Source organism: Stegostoma tigrinum, chromosome 7, assembly GCF_030684315.1.
Source record: "Stegostoma tigrinum isolate sSteTig4 chromosome 7, sSteTig4.hap1, whole genome shotgun sequence".
Classification (NCBI taxonomy): domain Eukaryota; kingdom Metazoa; phylum Chordata; class Chondrichthyes; order Orectolobiformes; family Stegostomatidae; genus Stegostoma; species Stegostoma tigrinum.
Window position 1 is genome coordinate 42424882 of NC_081360.1, and position 19467 is coordinate 42444348.

General features: G+C 40.1%; 1 protein-coding gene across 4 annotated transcripts in view; it reads left to right on the forward strand.

Annotated features, from left to right (window-relative positions):
• cerkl (ceramide kinase-like) overlaps positions 1 to 19467 on the forward strand; it is a 155768-nt gene that overhangs the window by 92351 nt on the left and 43950 nt on the right. For all 4 annotated transcript variants that reach the window (XM_048535331.2, XM_048535329.2, XM_048535330.2 and 1 more), the window contains one exon: positions 13347 to 13410. In XM_048535331.2, the coding sequence (XP_048391288.2) occupies positions 13347 to 13410 (64 nt within the window). The remainder of the gene's footprint in view (positions 1 to 13346; positions 13411 to 19467) is intronic.

Genomic DNA, 19467 nt, shown 5'->3' on the forward strand with positions numbered 1-19467 from the left:
GTTCATTCTAGGAGTCTGCTCTGAGCTAGCTGAATCAGTATTATGTGCTATGCACGTATAAATAAAGGGTGACTTATTGACAGAATACTGGCCTTCGTAGAATTATGTCAGTGACTGTCTCCATGTGAGCCTGGAAGGCTGGGATGCTGTCATTTCCGGGGTGTTTGGGTGTTAATCCTCAGCGAGCTTATGACGACAGGGCTGGAGGAGAGAGGTGAGGGAGAAAGGTACAGTTAAAGTCCTCCTGGGAAAATGACAAGCTCGGTTCTGGCCTTGGCACTCAGTGAACTGAGTTGCTAAGGTAATGATGATAGAAAGTAAAAGTGGGCAATTCATCATAGAAGATTGAGATCCCATAAAGGGTAGGAGGAAATGGGAGACTGCAGGAGGTGAGTTTCTCAAATCCAATCACTTGTCCTCAACATGAGTATGGTCAACAAGAGCATGGCAAGTCAGAGCCATAGACCTGAAGATAAATAGAAGCATTATTTCTAATTAAGGCCATTGAGGATACGGGGACCACAACTCAAAAGGGAGAATGGAGGATGGGGATATCAGCATTCATCTAAGGTGAAGCCTACATCTCTCTCTCTCAAGGACGTGAAGTTGAAACATTGCCACCATCTCAGCAAGGCCAACTGTGCAATAATGAGACAAAATGTCTGCCAATGTGCAGCATGGATGGGATAATGTACTTTCTTTCTCTCTTTGTGGTGGATGAGAGGTCCCAACTGTAGGTAGACAATGACATGCTCTGATATGTTAAAGGATAGCTTTTATTGGAAGGGAATGCCACTATGGTGATTAAGTACCTCAATTTCAGACCCACACCAGTGCCAAATGTAGCCGAAATGTCCCTGGGAATGACCCATCAAGTCTTCTAGGCCAATGGCCAACTAAAGAGCAAACTCCCTTCACCACAGCTAAAAATGTTTGGACTACACTTGGGTATTGTGGGTAAGGAAGGAAGATTAAAATTCCTCTGGGCCCATAGATGGCATGGGTGGTATGAATTATAAAAAATAATCTGTACTTTTGTACATTCATGTTCATTTACCTTCTTAGAATGTTTGCTGTCGTCTCTTTGTAGCTGTTGGCTCTGGTGAAAATACGCCAAATTCAGGAATGATCAGCATCATTGAACATCCCAAGGATGAAAGACGTAATAATGGCCAAGTATTGCTAATCTCGCAAACAACTGACATTGTGAATGGCATCAGCCATCATAGATCCTTGAACCATCATATTTTTGGCTGCTGCCATGCATTGCACTGTAATTTAATTTAATTTGATTTGATTTGATTATCATCATATGTACCTAGGTACAGTGAAAAGATTTGTTTTGCTTGCATTGGAGGTAGATCATACCATACCATTTGATACCATACAAAGTGCATAAGGTAATGGAACATGCTAAATTTCCTTAGCCTCCAAAGGAAGTAGAGATGTTGTGTTCGCTTGATCATTGCGTCAACATGGGTAGACCAGGACAGATTGTTGGTGATCATCACTCTGAGGAACTTGAAATTCTCAACCATCTCCACCTTAGCGCCATTGATGCAGACAGGGGCATGCCTTCTACTCCGTTTCCCAAAGCCAAAGACCAGTTTGTTTTGTTGGCATTTATGGAGGACACTTCATTGACCTTAATGTGGACATAACAGGCTACAAGCAGGTGGCAGACATAGTGATAGAGCTCACCACATATAGATCATCCAAACTTACGTCCGCCCTCTCAGCAACGGAATGGAATTGGTGATGATTCCATACAACCATACAACATTTCATTTAGTTTTTCTCGTTTTAAAGGTACCGTATTATTTTCAAGGTTGTTAGGTAAATGGGGAGTTCGCATCTCCACTTTCACTTAGCCTATTGTAAGAAACAGCACAAGCTGTTTCCTCTCTCATGTTAAACATTGACCAATAGGATGCTCAAATATTTTAGAGCAATTTGGCAGTGTACATAAAACATTGAACATGGGTATGATGGGTAAAAAGGTGTCCAGATTGCTCCGAAGCTGCTGACAATCATGAGAGACTTCAATATCATTACCTGTGTGAAGCCTTAACAATCATCTTATCTCAGAGCCACACAGTGTTACTACTCTGTCTCTCTGCTGTTTTCTCCCTAATGGTGAACAGAGCTTGTTATATGCAGATACTTGAAGATAGGATCACATGACAGTACTACACGCATATGAAGAAAACATATTCAACAGAAATTCATGTAGTGCAGAAATAATCAGGGGTACATATACTGTGTACTGACCAGGGGCTGATTGAACCTAACCATAGAAAATTACACAATGAAGGAAAGACCAAGCTCAAATTATGCATTCTGGAACCATTGTTCTATTAAGTTCTGTTCAGCCTGTCACACTAAATGGTGCATACTTCAATCATGCTATCCTGGAAGTAACCCAGTTAATGTCATGAGCATCATTTTCAGAGGATTGCTCTCAATCCCTCATTTTCTCTTCTTCCGGGACATTCCGTGCCCTTTTCTGAGTTCCAATTATGAAGGCTGACTATGCCACAATGATGCAGCACAGCTTGTTTTGGCCTACATTTCAAGCTTCCACCAAGTACAGATATCAAAACCTCGTTTTGAGGAGGCCAACAATCTGTTTCACTCTGGTCCTGAGAGAAGCATGGGTAGTATTGTATCTCTATTCTGTGTCTTGTCAATGGTTTTATAAAGGTGTTGTGAGCTAATTTTGTAGGAGTTAACATTTGCCTTTCAGCCACTATTCCTTCATGCCCTGTGGATCTTGGAACACTGGAATGTGTGAATTCTTTGGTATGGTAGAGTCACGGCAACTCCAAGGGTATCTCACGCACCCCTCCAAAATTTGTATCGATGGGCGCATTGTTCAAATATTGATGGAATGGAACCTTTCCTGATAAAGAACTTTGCAGAATGTTGATGGAACAGTTACGAAGCTACTTGGATACAGTCTGTTGGGCCCTGCAGTTGGGGGAAGCCAGCAATAGTGGAGAATCCTGCTGCATGAGCTGCTTGACTGTCCATATCTTGCAGGAAGTCTAAGTAAAACGGTGCTTTGGAGAAATTGTCATCTGTTACATCGAGGATGCATTTATACGTCAAGGATTGAGAAGTACCCCACAGGTGCCAGTCACTCCTTTGGAGCGTATGCTACATGTCAGATGCAAGAACTGTTTATCTGCAGGGAATGTCAGAAACATAACAGCATGCCAGTAATGCTACTCCGGAGCCCTCAAATCCATCTGTATGAAGCAACAGGTTATATCCTGATACACTCTGCAACGGAGGATTTGCAAAGCATCAAATATCATGACTCCTCCAGGAGCTCTGAGCTTTGTAAGGCAGGTGCACAAATTGAGCCAATCACTGTTCCTTATAGCACTGAAGGATCATCTTGCAGTGTTGAAGACAATTTTAGATTCTGACCATAAACTAATTGTTTTGAGCTGTATGCCCCCCAGCCTTCCCTCTAGTTATCTGTAAAAGTTGTTTCCAAGTACCCCCGTACCTATTTGTAACTTACAGTTGCCTGATGTGCCAGTATCTTGTGCAACATATTGATATTGACTGGCTTCTTTCGCACAAAACACTGCTGAATACTGCTGAACAGCAGTATACGTTCCCATAGTATTTAAGATCTCACACATGTCCCGAAAGTCATTATTCATAAATTCATCTCCATTATATAGCAAGAATTTTGTTGATCACTCAAGGTCTCTGCCTTTCCATTTTTCCATAAATCTGTCCATGATAGTCTGCCTGCCTATTGTTTATCAACCTGGATATGCCAAACCTGGTCACTATATCTATTAAATGTAACAGGCATTCCAATCTTTGTCCCATGTTTTCAGGTCCATGGCTATAGCTTCATCAAGTTCATGGGCTAAAATACAGCAACGAGCAAGTGTGGTAGTGTCTTTCAACATTTAGTACATTCTTCACATTTTATTTCATTCAGTCAGAAAGGAGATCCTCAAGAATGGTAATATCTGGATTACTGCCGGTGCCACAAGCTGGTGAAGGCAGGAGTAGGAGGATAGAGTAGATGAATGCATGCACAGGAGTCTGTGCAGTGGAGAAGAATTCACATTTTTTGGATTATTGGAATCTCTTCTGGAGTAGAAGTGGCCTGCAGAAGATGGACGGATTGCACCTGATTTGGAATGGGACTAATATACTGGCAGGGAGATTCGCTAGAGCTGCTTAGGAGGATTTAAAGTAGTAAAGGCGGTGCGGTAGCGGGTGTTGCGTGTAGCAGTAGCAGTGATCCCCTGGGAGATAGTGAGGAAAGACGTCAATTTGAGACTGGTGCAGTTGGGAAAAGGAACAAGTCAAACAGCCAGGGCAAGTGGGAACAAAGCAGAGAATGAGTTAGGACTGATAAATTATACTGCATTTATTTCAGTGCAAGAAGCCTAACAAGTAAAGCAGATGAACTCAGGGCATGGCTGGGAACACAGGACCGGAATATCATAGCAGTTACAAAGACGTGGCTCAGGGATGGACAGGACTGGCAGCTTAATGTTCCAGGATATAAATGCGATAAGAAGGATAGAAAGAGGGACAAGAGAGGAGGGGAAGTGATATTTTTGATTCCTGGGAATACACCCAGGGTGGAACTGAGAAATCAGAAAGGTATTATCACCTTCTTGGAATTGTCAGCGGGAAATTGCGAAACAAATTTGTAAGGACGTCTCTGTGATCAGTAAGAATAATAGGGTGGTTATGGAAGGGGATTTCAAACTTTCAAAACGTAGAATGGGAGTGCCATAATGTTAAAGGTTTGGTTGGAGAGGAATTTGTTAAGTATGTACAAGAAAATTTTCTGATTTAGTATGTGGATGTACCTACTACAGAAGGAGCAAAACCTGACCTACTGTTGGGAAATAAGGCAGGGCAGTTGACTGAGGTGCCAGTGACTATAATTCTGTTAGTTTTAAAATTGTGATGGAAAAGGATAGAAAGTTAAAGTTCTGAATTGGAGGAAGGCCAATTTTGATGGTTTTAGGCAGGAACTTTCAAAAGCTGACTAGGGTTGGGCGCAGGCAAGTAAAGGTACAGCTGGAAAATGGAAAGTCTTCAAAAATGAGATGGAAGTCCAGAGACAGTATGTTCCTGTTAGGGTGAATGGCAAGACTGGTAGGTATAGAAAATGCTGGATAATTGGAGAAATTGAGGCTTTGTACACGAAAAAGAAGGAGGCATATGTCAGGTATAGATCATAGAGATAGAGTAAGTCCCGAGAAGAATCTTAAAGCAGTAAGAGTATACTCAAGAGAGAAATCAGGAGGGCAAAAAGCGGACATGAGATAGCTTTGACAAATAGGGTTAAGGAGAATCCAAATGGATTCTACAAATACAATAAAGACAAAAGGGTAACTAGAGAGAGAATAGGACCAAGATTACAATTACAAGGTGATCAGAGGATTAGATAGGGTGGACAGTGAGGGTCTTTTTCCGAGTATGATGACTTCAGCTTGTACAAAGGGGCATAGCTGCAAATTGAGGAGTGATGGATTTAAGACAGATGTCAGAGGCAGGGTCTTTACTCAGAGAGTGGTAAGGGCATGGAACACCCTGCCTGCCAATGTAGTTAACTCAGCCACATTAGGAGCATTTAAACAGTCCTTAGATAAGCATATGGATGATGATGGGATAGGGGGTTAGATTAGTTCACAGGTCGGCGCAACATCAAGGGCCGAAGGGCCTGTTCTGCGCTGTATTGTTCTATGTTCTACGACCCCTGAAAGATCATCAAGGCTGCCTATGTGTTGAGCTGCAGGAAATGGACGAAATACTAAACGAGTATTTTACATCAGTGTTTACTGTGAAGAAAGAAATGGAAGATATAGAAAGTTGGGAAATAAATACTGACATCTTGGAAAATGTACACATTACAGAGGAGGGGGTGCTGGACAGCTTAAAATGCGAATAGGTAGATAAATCGCTGGAACCTAACCAGATGCATCCTAGAACTTTGTGGGAAGCTAGGAAAGTGATTGTTGGGCCCCTTGCTGAGATATTTGTTTACAAGGATGTTGCCATGGCTGGAGGGTTTGAGCAATAGGGAGAGGCTGAATAGACTCGGGCTATTTTCCCTGGAGCATTGGAAGCTGAGGGGTGACCTGATAGAGATTTATAAAATTATGAGGGGCATGGATAGGGTAAATGACAAGGTCTTTTCCCCAGGTTGGCGAACCCAAAACTAGAAGGCATAGATTTAAGCTGAGAGAATCAAGATTTAAAAGGGGCCTAGGGGGCAACTTTTTCATGCAGAGGGTGGTGCGTGTATGGAATGACCTGCCAGAGGAAGTGGTGGAGGCTGGTACATTTACAACATTTAAAAGGCTTCAGGATGGGTATATGAATAGGAAAGGTTTAGAACTATATGGGCCAAATGTTGGCAAATGGGACTAGATTTAATTAGGTTATCTAATCAGCATGGACAAGTGGGCGAAGGGTCCCTTCTATGCTGTAACATCTCTATGACTCTGTCACTGGCTGAGCCAGCATTTGTTGTCCTTTTTAGTTGCACTTGAGAAGTTGACAGTGTGCTGTCTTCTTAAAATGCAACACATTTGTTGTAGGCAGCAATACTGAAGGTGATATATTTCCAAGTGAGGGATGGAGAATTTGCAGGTGGTGTTCCCATTTATCTGCTGCCCTTACTTATCTAGATAATAATAGTGGTGAGTTTAGAAGGTGCTATGTGTGGAACTTTGGAGAATTTCTGCAGTACATCTGCTACTACTGAACATCAATGTTTGAGAGTGGGCTGCTTTGCCCTGGATATTACATAGAACATAGAACAGTACAGCACAGAACAGGCCCTTCAGCCCACAATGTTGTGCCGACCATTGATCCTCATGTGTGCACCCTCAAATTTCTGTGACCATATGCATGTCCAGCAGTCTCTTAAATGACCCCAATGACCTTGCTTCCACAACTGCTGCTGGCAACGCATTCCATGCTCTCACAACTCTCTGTGTAAAGAACCCTCCTCTGACATCCCCTCTATACTTTCCACCAACCAGCTTAAAACTATGACCCCTCGTGCTAGCCATTTCTGCCCTGGGAAATAGTCTCTGGCTATCAACTCTATCTGTGCCTCTCATTATCTTGTACACCTCAATTAGGTCCCCTCTCCTCCTCCTTTTCTCCAATGAAAAGAGACCGAGCTCAGTCAACCTCTCCTCATAAGATAAGCCCTCCAGTCCAGGCAGCATCCTGGTAAACCTTTTCTGAACCCTCTCCAAAGCATCCACATCTTTCCTATAATACAGCGACCAGAACTGGACGCAGTATTCCAAGTGCGGTGTAACCAAAGCTTTATAGAGCTGCAACAAGATCTCATGACTCCTAAACTCAATCCCCCTGTTAATGAAAGCCAAAACACCATATGCTTTCTTAACAACCCTGTCCACTTGGGAGGCCATTTTAAGGGATCTATGTATCTGCACACCAAGATCCCTCTGTTCCTCCACACTGCCAAGATATTGTCAAGCTTCTTGTGTGTAGTTGGAGTTACAGTCATCTAGGAAAGTAGGAAGTATTCCAACAACTCCTGACTTGTACCTTGTAGATGATAGAATTTGGGGAGTCAAAAGGTGAGTTACTCAGCGCAAGCTTCCTCACTGCTCACTTGCTCATGTAGCTACAATACTTATATGGCAAGTCTAATTCAGATTTCTAGTCAATGGTAATGCCCAGGATGTTGAAATGGGAAATTCAGTGACATTAAGGTCATTGAATGTCAAGGGACAGTCAATTAGATTCCCTCTTGGTGGAGATATCATTGCCTGGCACTTGCGTATGGCGTGAATGTTACTTGCCTTTTGTCAGCCTGAGCCTGGAAATTGGCTAGGTCTTGTGCATTTGGACATATACCAACGTGTATCCTCAGTATCTGAGGAGGTATGAATGGTGCTAAACATTGTACAGTCATCGGTAAACAGCCCCACTTCTGACCTTATGATGGAGGGAAGGTCATTGATGAAGCAGCTGAAGATGGTTGGGCCAAGGCATCACCCTCAGGAATTCCTGTTGTGGAACTGAGATGACTGACCTGCAACAATCACAATCATTATCTTTTGTGCCAGGAATAACTGCAACCAGCCGAGAACTTTTACCCTGATTCCCACTACCTCCTGTTTTACCAGGGTCCTTCATACCACAATTTATCAAATTTGGCCTTGATGTCAAGGGCTGACATTCTCATCTCACATTGTAACAGAATTTATTCTACAAGGAATTTATACACTTTATCCATAACTCTGGCATCCTTTCACAGTCGACCTAATTGTTGTGAAGAGATGTACTCTGCAGAATTGGTATGTTACTCTGGATGACATCATGATCATTAAATGATACAGTTCTGTAATTTCACAGGAGAGAATATAGAACATACCCTACCCCTGCCCCTGCTCCTGTTCCTGATTATTATTTGCTCCTTTTGAGCCTGCTTTACCATTCAATGTGATCATTGCTGATTACCCATCTCGACACTCTTTTTCCACTTTCTCTCCACACCCCTTGATGCCTTTAATATCGAAAAATGTATCAGTCTTTCTTGAATATAGTCAGTGAATTTGCCTCCACAGCCTTCTGTGGTCACAAATTCCACTGGTTGACTGCCTTCTGAGTGAAGAAATATTTCCTTATCTCAGTTCTAAATGGGCTACCCTATATCCTGAGAACATGACCCCTGGCTCTAGACTCCACAACCAGGGTAAAGGTGCTCCCTACAAAGAGGTCTGTCTAGCCCTGTTAGAATTTAATGCGTTATAATCTGATTTCTCTCATTTTTCTGAAGTCTAGTGAATACAGACCCAATTGAACCAATCTGACCTGACAGATTGACAGTCCTGCTGTCACCAGTATCAGCCTAGTGAACCTTTGCTGCACTTCTTCCATGGCAAATATGTTGCTGAGAAATGGAGACCAAAATTACATGCAATATGCCAATGTCCTGTAAAGCTGCATTAAGTTATTCCTATTTCTGAACTCAAATCCCCTTGTATTGATGGCTAGTATACAATTTGCCTTTCTACTTGCTTGCAGCACCTACCTGTTCACTTTCATTGACCAGTTTACAATAACATTTAGATCCCATTGTACATCGATACTTTGCTAATATATCACTATTTAAATAATTTTTTTCTTTATCTATTCAATTGCAAAGTTATAACTTCACATTTATCCATGTTGTGCTGTATCTGCCACATGTTTGTTTATGCACATGTATAAATCACCCTAACCTTTCTTGCATCCTCCGCACAACTCACAAACCAACTTAGTTTTATGTTGGCCGTGTACTTGAAAATATTGCATTTGGTTCCTTCATCCAAGTCATTTTTATATATCCGCCATGAATAGGAGAGAACCTCTCACTTTAAAGATGTAAATGGATTAGAGTTATAGAGGCTTACAACATGGAAACAGCCCCTTCAGCCCAACTTGTCATGCCACTCAGTTTTAACAATTAAACTAGTCCTATTTGCTTGCTTTAGGCTCATATCCTTTCATAGCAATCCCATCCATGTGTCTGTCCAAACATTTCTTAAATAATGAAATTGTACTCACCTCCACCACTACATCACTACTGTTCCAGACACTCACCACCCTCTGTGTGGGAAAAAAAAATTGACCCTCTGGACCCATTGTATCTTGCTCTTCTCACTTTAAACCTATGCCGTCCAGTTTTAGACTTGCCTGCCATGGGGAAAAATAATTGCTTATCTACCTTACTTGTGTCTCACGATTTTATAGACCTCTATAAGGTCACCCCTCAGTCTCCCACGCTACAGGGAGAACGTCCCAGCCTTTCCTTATAACTGAAACCTTCCAGCCCAGGTCGCATCCTTGTAAATCTTTTCTACACTCTTTGTAGTTTAATAATATCCCCACTATGGTAGGGTGACCAGAGTTGCACATAGTATTCCAAATGTGGCTTTACCAATGTCTTGTGCAGTTGCGACAAGACATCCCAACTCCTATATTCATTGCTCTTACTGATGAAAGCAAGCATACCAAAAGATGCCTTCACCACCCTGTCTATCTGTGACACCACCTTCAAGGAGCTATGAACCTGTACCCCTAGATCTTTTTGTTCCAGGGCCCTAACATTTTGTAAGTCCTGCCCTGGTTTGACCTATCAAATTGCAACACCTTGCACTTATGTAAATTAAACTCCACCTGCCAGTCCTCAGCCCACTGTCCCAGTTGATCAAGAACTCACTGCATTCCCAAGTAAACTTCTTCACTGCCCACTACACCACCGATCTTGGTGTTATCTGCAAACTTACTAACCATAAGTGACTAGAGCGCACATCTCAACTTCTTCTGCTGCTTAAATGACTCTCATTCACAAAACATCTGTGGATAAACATAATTCTTGAACTTACAGTGTGATTTAGCTATTGCATCTTGAAAAGCCACCAGGAGTTTTGTTTCTATCAGAAACACGAATTACTTTCTGCTTTTTTTTATCTTCCCATCTGAAGAGATCAAGGTTCATGCTTGTTACTATATTTAATCCATGAAATCCATGTTGCATTAGGCAGCAAAAGACGTTCAGATTCACACTGGTTTTATTCTAAATGTATAATTTTCAACCTCCTTCTCAACCTCTCCCTTGTTTGAGGCATGGTGACCCGCAGGTTGAATCACTACCAGTCATCTCTCTCTGATGAGAAAGCAGCCCTACTGTCTGATAAGACTTTGGCAACTTTATCTTTCGTAATTCAGTACAAATGCCAGTTTTCCCTTAGACCCTTTCTGTGTCCAAAACAAACTCTCACTGCATTTAAAACAAAGTCCAAAGAACATCAATGATCATGTGCTGTCAAACAGCAATGGAGTTGTTCTGCTTTATCCATAAATGGACCCACATTCCTAATACTGGTATGAAGTGCCATAAATTGCATCCCATATTTTGGATGAGAATGGTGTCCCTCTCTGCAGCCAAAGCGACAAGGCAGAATTATGCAAGGAATAAATGTTCTCTAACTCCAAAGTAAAATCCTGAAGGGTTGAAGTGTTGAGATTTGCTCCAAAAGCAGCCACGATAATACAGTGAGGCTGGTAGTTTGGTGATGCCCTCTTAAGTGAACAAAAGATGAGAAAGGATGGTATTCAATGAGCATGCAGGGAAATGGTGAGGGTGGAGTGGATGAAGGTGCAAAGAAACAACCGGTTCGCTACTGCTAACTGGTAACAGCTCTGATTTTCATGCCAGGAATTAGTCCCTCCTAGCTTTTTCGAGAAGGAGAGGAGAATTGGGAGCTGCTTAGAGATGAGATTAACAAATAATAAAATGCAAATGAAGATAAATACAGCAGTCATCACTCATTAATGAGACCCAAACTTACCATTTAAATTGTAAGTGGTAAATTAAAAAGTTTTCTTCTGAATGTTTGGAATCTGAGTCTTTTCATTCTTGCCATTTTTTTGACTTTCTCATCATTGCCCATACCATTTAAGGCAATGCAAAATTCCACCCAGTGTTACGTCATGAGTGAATCTAGCACTAAGGAGTGACGTCTAAAAAGAATGGCACACAAATTTACGAGAATTAGTTTTCTCTCTGAAGGTTGAGGTGCTTTGGAATACTTTCCCTCCAAAGGCAGTGGAAACCAAATGCCACAGTTACATCAGGTCATAAGTTTTGATGAGGAGCCTTGATGTTGACATCTGCGAGAAAATTGAGTTGAATACGCCTGGATGACAATGTACTTTTTAAAAAAACCATTTCTGCTGACGTGCCTGGTCACAATAAAAAGAAATGGTAGTCCGGTGAAAAGTGCGTCAATAATCTGCAAAGTATGATGCAAAAAATAGTTATTTTGCCTTTTTGATATGGTCCAAGTTTTGAAGCAATATATTCATCCTTTGAATGCTACATTATATTTTATGTTTTAATGTCGTAACATGAGGTCTATGAACTGGATTTTTCTATCATGCTGGTAACAAAGATTCTAAAAATAAGATTAAATGAATGCATTACACAACATGTTTCTTAATTTAAGGTACATATTTTGCATATTCTTTGTGTTTTTGGTTTAGTATCAGGTAGTAACTTCAAAGGATTATGAAATTGCTATTTTAAGCTATGAATAATTACACTGTTCTTGTATAACCACAGTTATGTGACTATATTCTACTGAGCTTTAAGAACTGGGCCACATGTGCAGTCAAAATCATTGATCCAATAATGTAATTTGTTTAACTGTTCACAACTCCCCCTACAGTTATACTGAATGACTGGAGTATTTGCTATTATTCTGTGATGCAGATGGACTTCCTGGCAATTAATTGCAAGATGGAGTTTGTCAAACTAAGACAGTTAATCACTTTTGTCTTGTTCATTTTAAAAGACAAATATTTCTTATTACTAATCCAATATATCGGAATTTCAGGGGGATGTGATCTATTTATGTATTGATAGGCTGTTGTATTTATATCAAGCATATTTATGTAAGTGCACTTAATATGAAGGAAATCAAGCTTTATACACAGTATCTTTAATTCTTCAGCGGTTCTTTGGACAACTTTTATGTATTTTTTAAATAACATAATGTTGAAGTTATAATCAGAATTACACTGGTACCGGAAAATAGACAAGCATGAAAGATTAATGTAATCTTGCAAATAATGATGCACATTCTTACACAAAAAATCCATCTGCAAGTGTCATGTCAGTCGGCAGAAATCTTTGATGAGTAGATCCAGCTGGGTCGTCTCTTCTGGCAAAGCTGCCCTAGAAAATGCTAAATGCAGTTATGATGCTTAGTGCCATCTGCAGCATGCCAGCTCATCCCATTTTCATTGGCATTTAGAATGCCACACAGGGCATAAACACAGTAGAGATGGCAATGTGGAATGACAGATTTTGATTCTCTGGAGAATTCAGGCTCTGGTGTGTAGCTTTGCCACCTTCTCCCTACTATCATTTGATGTTGTCACTGGTGTTTTCCTGTACTTCATGTTTTTGTATTGAATAATATTTCTGTTCCTTATTTCTCTAATGTATGGGTTAACTTATAAGTAAAATAGCACAAAATCAAATTGTAACTGTGCCATATTTTAAGGATAGATAATTAGAAGATTCTATAACATATTTTGTAAAATTCATTATTAACTGCCTTGGCATCTAATTATGTGTTTGCATTGCTTTTTCTTAATTATAAAATACACATTCTAGTATAATTTGCCTTTTATAGCCTTACCATATGTTCATACAGATGGCAAGTACAAGTTCAAAGGTACCAAATTTTTTTAAGAATTGTCAAATCTGCAGATTACTTAATTTTTTATTCCTGACTGTCTGTCTTTTGTAGTTACAGACCATGAAGGACATGCTTTTTCAGTTCTCAAGGAATGTGAAATTCAAGAATTTGATGGGTATGTAAACTCTAAACCAAAGCTGTCAAAATATTTGTTGAATTCTGTCAATCTGTGATGAAAGTAACGTCTCCAAATGGATTTTCAATACTCTATCAATAATGCAATATGAAATGACAATAATCAACCATTTGCAATTGATTTCTTAAAATCAAACAAAGAGCTCTTTGTGTACCGTCACAGCAGGTGGGAATTTAATTACTTGTTCTGTTAGCAGTGAAGAAGCACTGTCCTGCAAAGGACTACTGTATTGTGGTTTTATACAACTGTTTATCTTCCCACTGTTTACATTAGAGTCAAGTTTAGCTCTCCTTTGATATTTTCTGCTCATGTTTACAATGTATTCGAGTGATATGACTGTAAGTGTTTGAGAGTTAAACATTGTCATCCTTTGTTAGTGAAGTAAAAAACAGTAATTTTGAGTTTTGCCTACTTCAAACCTTACGCTTGTAATTCCTTCAACTAGATGATTTGTTCAAAACTGAGATATTTTGTATCAGACCTTTGACTACTGAATAGCTTTTCATGTCTCAAGAAATATTCTTCAGTAAGATGACTGAAAACATTGTTAGTGTGTGATTTTGATGATTTTAACCTGCAGTTGCTGCCTCATATAACCTAAGATTCTTTCTCCTCACAAGGCTATTAAAGTTAATTTGACCAAGAGCATCTTAAGGGGCTGAATTTTTATCTGGGTATAGAAATGTGCTTTGCTGTACAAATGACCCCAGGAACAGTTTATTTTCAGACAAACTCCGAATTTTCTCTGCATTCCTAGCCCCATGTCATTTTCCTATGCCTTTTTATGGGTTGAGAGTGTGTAGAGTATGAAATACACATTCGCCTCTGCCGAAGTCGGATTTGCTATTTTATACAGGAGTGAAAACCAAGTTTCCTCCCGCACATCATTTTCATTTGATGTTGTGACACAGTAGGATTGAAAGTTTGTGAAAAAAACTGCAAGTTGTATTGGAGCCTGGGGCATTCTAAAAAGTAAGTAAATTATTTCATGTATGCAAATGCTGCACCTACTTCCTGATATTAATTTATAGGCACTTTGCTCTAAAAATGAACACCTGATATTTTTCTCTTTCCAGAAAGCAGTCTTATTGTTTGGATAGCAATAGCTGTTTTTGAATGCTTGGCTGAGTTTTAAATGCTAATGGGTTTCAGGGTAGTGAGTGATGCGTTTATCTGAGAATGAAAGATATTTTGAAGAAATTGTAATGATAGATTGTCCTTTTGATATGATTTCTGGCTTGTTGATAACAGTACTGTGCACTGTTGCACTGTGTTAAGAGAGCAGATGTAGAAATGAGAATATGTCCATTGTCTTATCCATTGCAGTAAAGTTCAGGGAGTGTCAAATAGGCCAACATTCTGTTCATTGGGAGCAGGTTTTTCCTGAGCTCTGCAAGGTGGTTTGTGCAGCATTTTAGATCTGTTCTAGTATCCACCCTTCTATCACTCACACGTTTGTGGCTATTGACCATGACCCACCCAAAAAAATGGTTCACCTTCCCTCCCAACCACCTGTTACCCTGGACTGTATCACCGTAGCCCTCAACATGCCATTTCTCCCAACTGTCTCTATGTTTGTCCCCATTAAATTCTGACTCTGATCCGAAAACCTGTTATTATTTTTGTTCATTTTGGTATCTCACACTATAAGACTTAACCTGATGTTGACAACGGATCTATTCCACCGACTGAATTCAACCCTCCCCATTACTGTGACTGTACCCTACACCATTTAGTATCCTCCATTTGAACCATAAGGCCCCAATATTTTGCTCCCCTGTCACTGTCTTCCCTACCTAGAGCCCCACCCTCCACAGGGCAACCACAACCAGGATGTTTCATCCTTCACACATTGGCAACTCCTTGCAGCTAAAAGCCTACTTCTGTCCTCTATTCCTTACCTCTTAACATCTTCCTGTCCACAAAGGTCAGCCTTTCCTACCATAATGCCTTGTGTCATTCAAAATGGAAATCTGCTCTCTTGGAAACAACTGTTCAAAGCCAAGTGATGCATGTCTCCTTTAAACAACTGTGAACTGGGTGCTATGAGGCTCTTGCAGTGTTGAAATAATGAGAATTCATACTATAGGTAGGAACTTGCTACAAGCCAGCGTGATGCTCAACATGCTAAAAACACATTGCTGGGTTAACTACTGTTTCCCACTCTTGTGAGCTCCATAAAATCTCTTTAACAAACAGTATGCCCTATCAAGGACTTATTTGTTTATGAATGGAGAGATATCTTGCTCTGACCAGAAACTGGACCTGTGAGTGAATGTTCCTCAACTGGCAACAGGTTACATTATTCACCCCATGAAAGAGTAGTCACAGTCCCTGTTTTCCATCAAATTTATCTTTCTCTAAAAACCCTTTGCTTAATCACTCGATTGTATTTTCTGATGCCTCAAGCTTGCCATTCCTTCAGATGTGCATTGTACTCAGTGCCATCTCCATCTCTTTCAAAAGTGTTATTAATGTCTTTAACTTCAAAAATCCACCCATCCTCCAATATCTCTATTTCATTCAAAGCTGACCTATGCTTTATTTGTAATGTATCCTATCTGCCTGTCAAGAGACCACATAATTATCACAAATTCCACACATTACCCCAGGTGTGGTCTTACCAAAGCCCTGTACAGCTGTACTAAGACTTGCTTGATCCTGTACTCAAACCTTCTTACAACGAAGGTCAACATATAATTTTTGTTCCTAGCTACTTAACACACTTCCATGTCTCTTTGCATGATGAGTGCATAAGAAAACAGAGGTCCCTTTGTACATCAACATTTCTCGATCTTTCACCATTTAAACAATATTCTGCTGTTCTTTTTTCCTACTGAATGGACAACTTCACTTTTAACCACATTGTACTGCATCTATCATGCATTTGTCTACTTGCTCAACTTACCTAAATCACCCTGACCCTTTCTCTGTTCTTCTCACCACTCACTTTCCCACCTAGTTTTATGTTGCCAGTCAACTTGTAAATATTACACTTGACTCCCTTATTCAAATCATTGTAGTATGCTGTGAATATCTGGAGACCAGGCACTGATCCCTGTGGCATTCCACTTTTCACCACCTTCCACCCAAAAAGGAATCCTTTACTTCTACTTACTGTTTCTTGTCTTGCAATCAATTCTCAGTCAATGACAATGTATTACCACTAATCCCATGTGCTTTGTTTTTTTTATTAACTATCACCTCTTGAGTGGGACTTTATCAAAGCTTTTCTGAAAATCCAAAAACACAACATCCACTGGTTCTCCCTCATTTTTTTCTTCCATTTACAACCTCAGAAAACTCCAGTATGTTTGTCAAATACAATTTCCCTTTCATAAGTCCATGTTAATTTTCTGAGGCAGGATCACCAGTCCTGAAATGTTAACTCTGTTTCTCCTTCACAGATGCTGCCAGACATGCTGAGCTTTTCCAGCAACTTTGTTTTTGTTAACTTTATGTAATCCTGTTATCACATCCTTTATTATAGACTCCAACATTTTTTCCTAATTCAGAATTTAGGCTCCCTAGCCTGTAATTCTCTGTTTCCTCGCTCCCTATTCTTTTCAATAATGGGCTCCACCCAATCTGCCATGTCTGTTTCAGAATCTATAGAATTTTGGAAAATGAAAACCAATGCTTGAACTATTTCAATACCAATTCCTATAATACTCAGGCATGTAGATTGAGGTCCTGGGAACTATTCAACTTCCAGTCGCATTAATTTCTACAGCACTATTTTCCTACCAAGACTCTTTTCTTCCCACAACCCCCTTCCCCGACAATTGCTCCTACTCAAAGCATCCTTGCCTCCTTAGCACTTCTGTGAAATTATTTGATCCTTCTTCTGCGAAAACAGAATTAAAGTAGTTGTCAAAAATGTCATCCTGTCAACAAGCGTTGACTTGTCAAGAAGTGTTTTCAAGTGTTGAAATGATAAGTAACAATGTGTCAGAAATGTCATCCTATCAAGAATGTCAACTGGTGTTGACCTGTTTAGAAATGTCACTAATTATCAGCCTGTCAAGAAATGATAACAAATGTCAACCTGTCAAGCGGTTTTGGGAGGCAGTGGCAAAGTGGTATTATTGCTGGACTGTTAATCCAGAGACCCAGATAACATTTTGGGGACATGGTTCGAATCCTGCCACAGCAGATAGTGGAATTTGAATTCAATGCATGTCAGGAATTAAGAATCTAATGATGACAATGAATCCATTGTCAATTGTTTAGAAAAATCCATCTGGTTCACTAATGTCCTTTCGGGAAGGAAACTGCCATCCTTGATATAACAAGGTGTAGAGCTGGATGAACACAGCAGGCCAAGCAGCATCAGAGGAGCAGGAAAGCTGATGTTTTGGGCCGAGACCCTTCTTTAGAAAATTCTTACCTGGTCTGGCCTACATGTGACTCCAGACCCACTGCAATGTGGTTGACTCTTAACTGCCATCTGGGTAATTGGTGATGGGCAATAAATGCTGCCTAGCCAGTGACGCCCTCATCCCGTGAACAAATAAAAAAAATTTACCTGTCACTAAGAGTCAAGAAATGTTGGTATGTCAATTGTCAATAAGTGTCTTCACATATCATTTTGTCAAGTGTTATTTGTTGAAGTCTCAAAATGTAATTACATGTTGACCTGTCAAGAAGAGTCAATAAATGTCGACCTGTCAATAAGCATCAATCTGCCAAGTGTTAGTATGTGCATTTATCAATGAGACAGCTTTTTTCAATAGAATTGCAATATTGAAATTTAAGTAATAGAGCTAAATGACTTCTCCTATGAACATGACTACCTATGGATAGCCAATGAGTTGGCGTGGTAGGTGAAGGGAGAAAAGGTATTAACTTGGCATGGGGGTCTAAGGGACATGGAGATGGATTCTAAGGCAATGTATGGATGGAGCATGGATACCTGACCCAAGAACAAAAATCGGAGTCTTTGTTTCTTCCATTACATCGCTCCCCTACTCTTTACTTTTGGCTCTCTTTCCATCTATATCCCTTTTTCCCCCAAGGGTGTCTTTTTCCAATACAGTCAGGTTCTCTACTAGTTCATTCCACAACCCTACTGATTATTTTCCTCTTTCCCAGCTTCAGAAGAATCTGGGTAAGATTCTAAAAAAGCCAATACTACGGTACAAGATTGAAGCAGCCCTGCAATACATGAGGTCTTGCCTTTCTAATTAGACACTAACGTGAGGTCTTGCACATATTCTAGGTGTTGCTAAAATACCACAACACTAAAAAACATTTAGGGGAACTTTCCTAGTGTTTGGCTAACAATTATCCCTTTAACATCTGTTAAAACCTTACCAGGTGTGTCACACAATAGTCCATGAACTTTGAACTTGTATAGCACATTTAGCTCCCTTCTTGTTTTGTTACATGTTCCAATTTAAAAATAACCAGTGCAATGCTTTAATTTAAACAAAATCAAAGTTAGTTTGTTATGAGTACTGAAAGTTACTAAGTGAAAAGTGAAATAGTTAATAGCATTGGCATGGTTGACACAGCATCCTCCTCTGTCATCATCCAGGTGGTTGTGGTGGCTCTCACTTAGATCCATTCTTGTCTATTTAACTGTTGCCAGAACATCGGCTGCAATTATGTCTCTTCCCACTCAATGCAGTGCTATCTCTGCTGTCCCCCCAGGATCAATCTTTCACTCTGTCTTTTTCATCTACATGCCATCCATGGCGACACCTTCTGAAACATTGTTTTTGTTTTTCAGTTGTATGCTGACAATACACAGTGGTACCTCACCACCAGCTCCCTCAACTCCTTCACTGTTGCAAAATTATCAAATTGCTCATCCAATTTCCAGTGTTAGATGACCAGAAATTTTCTCCAGTTATATATTGAGGAGAATAAAAGCTATATTTTCTGACTATATTTTGTTTTGAACTGCAATCTCCAACATTTGCCTCATCCCTGACCAGCAGTTTGTGACTAATGTATATATTATATCTGTCTTATTTTTCAACCAAGGAGAACTTCTAATCACATTTCTATGCCTAAAATGAGATATTTATT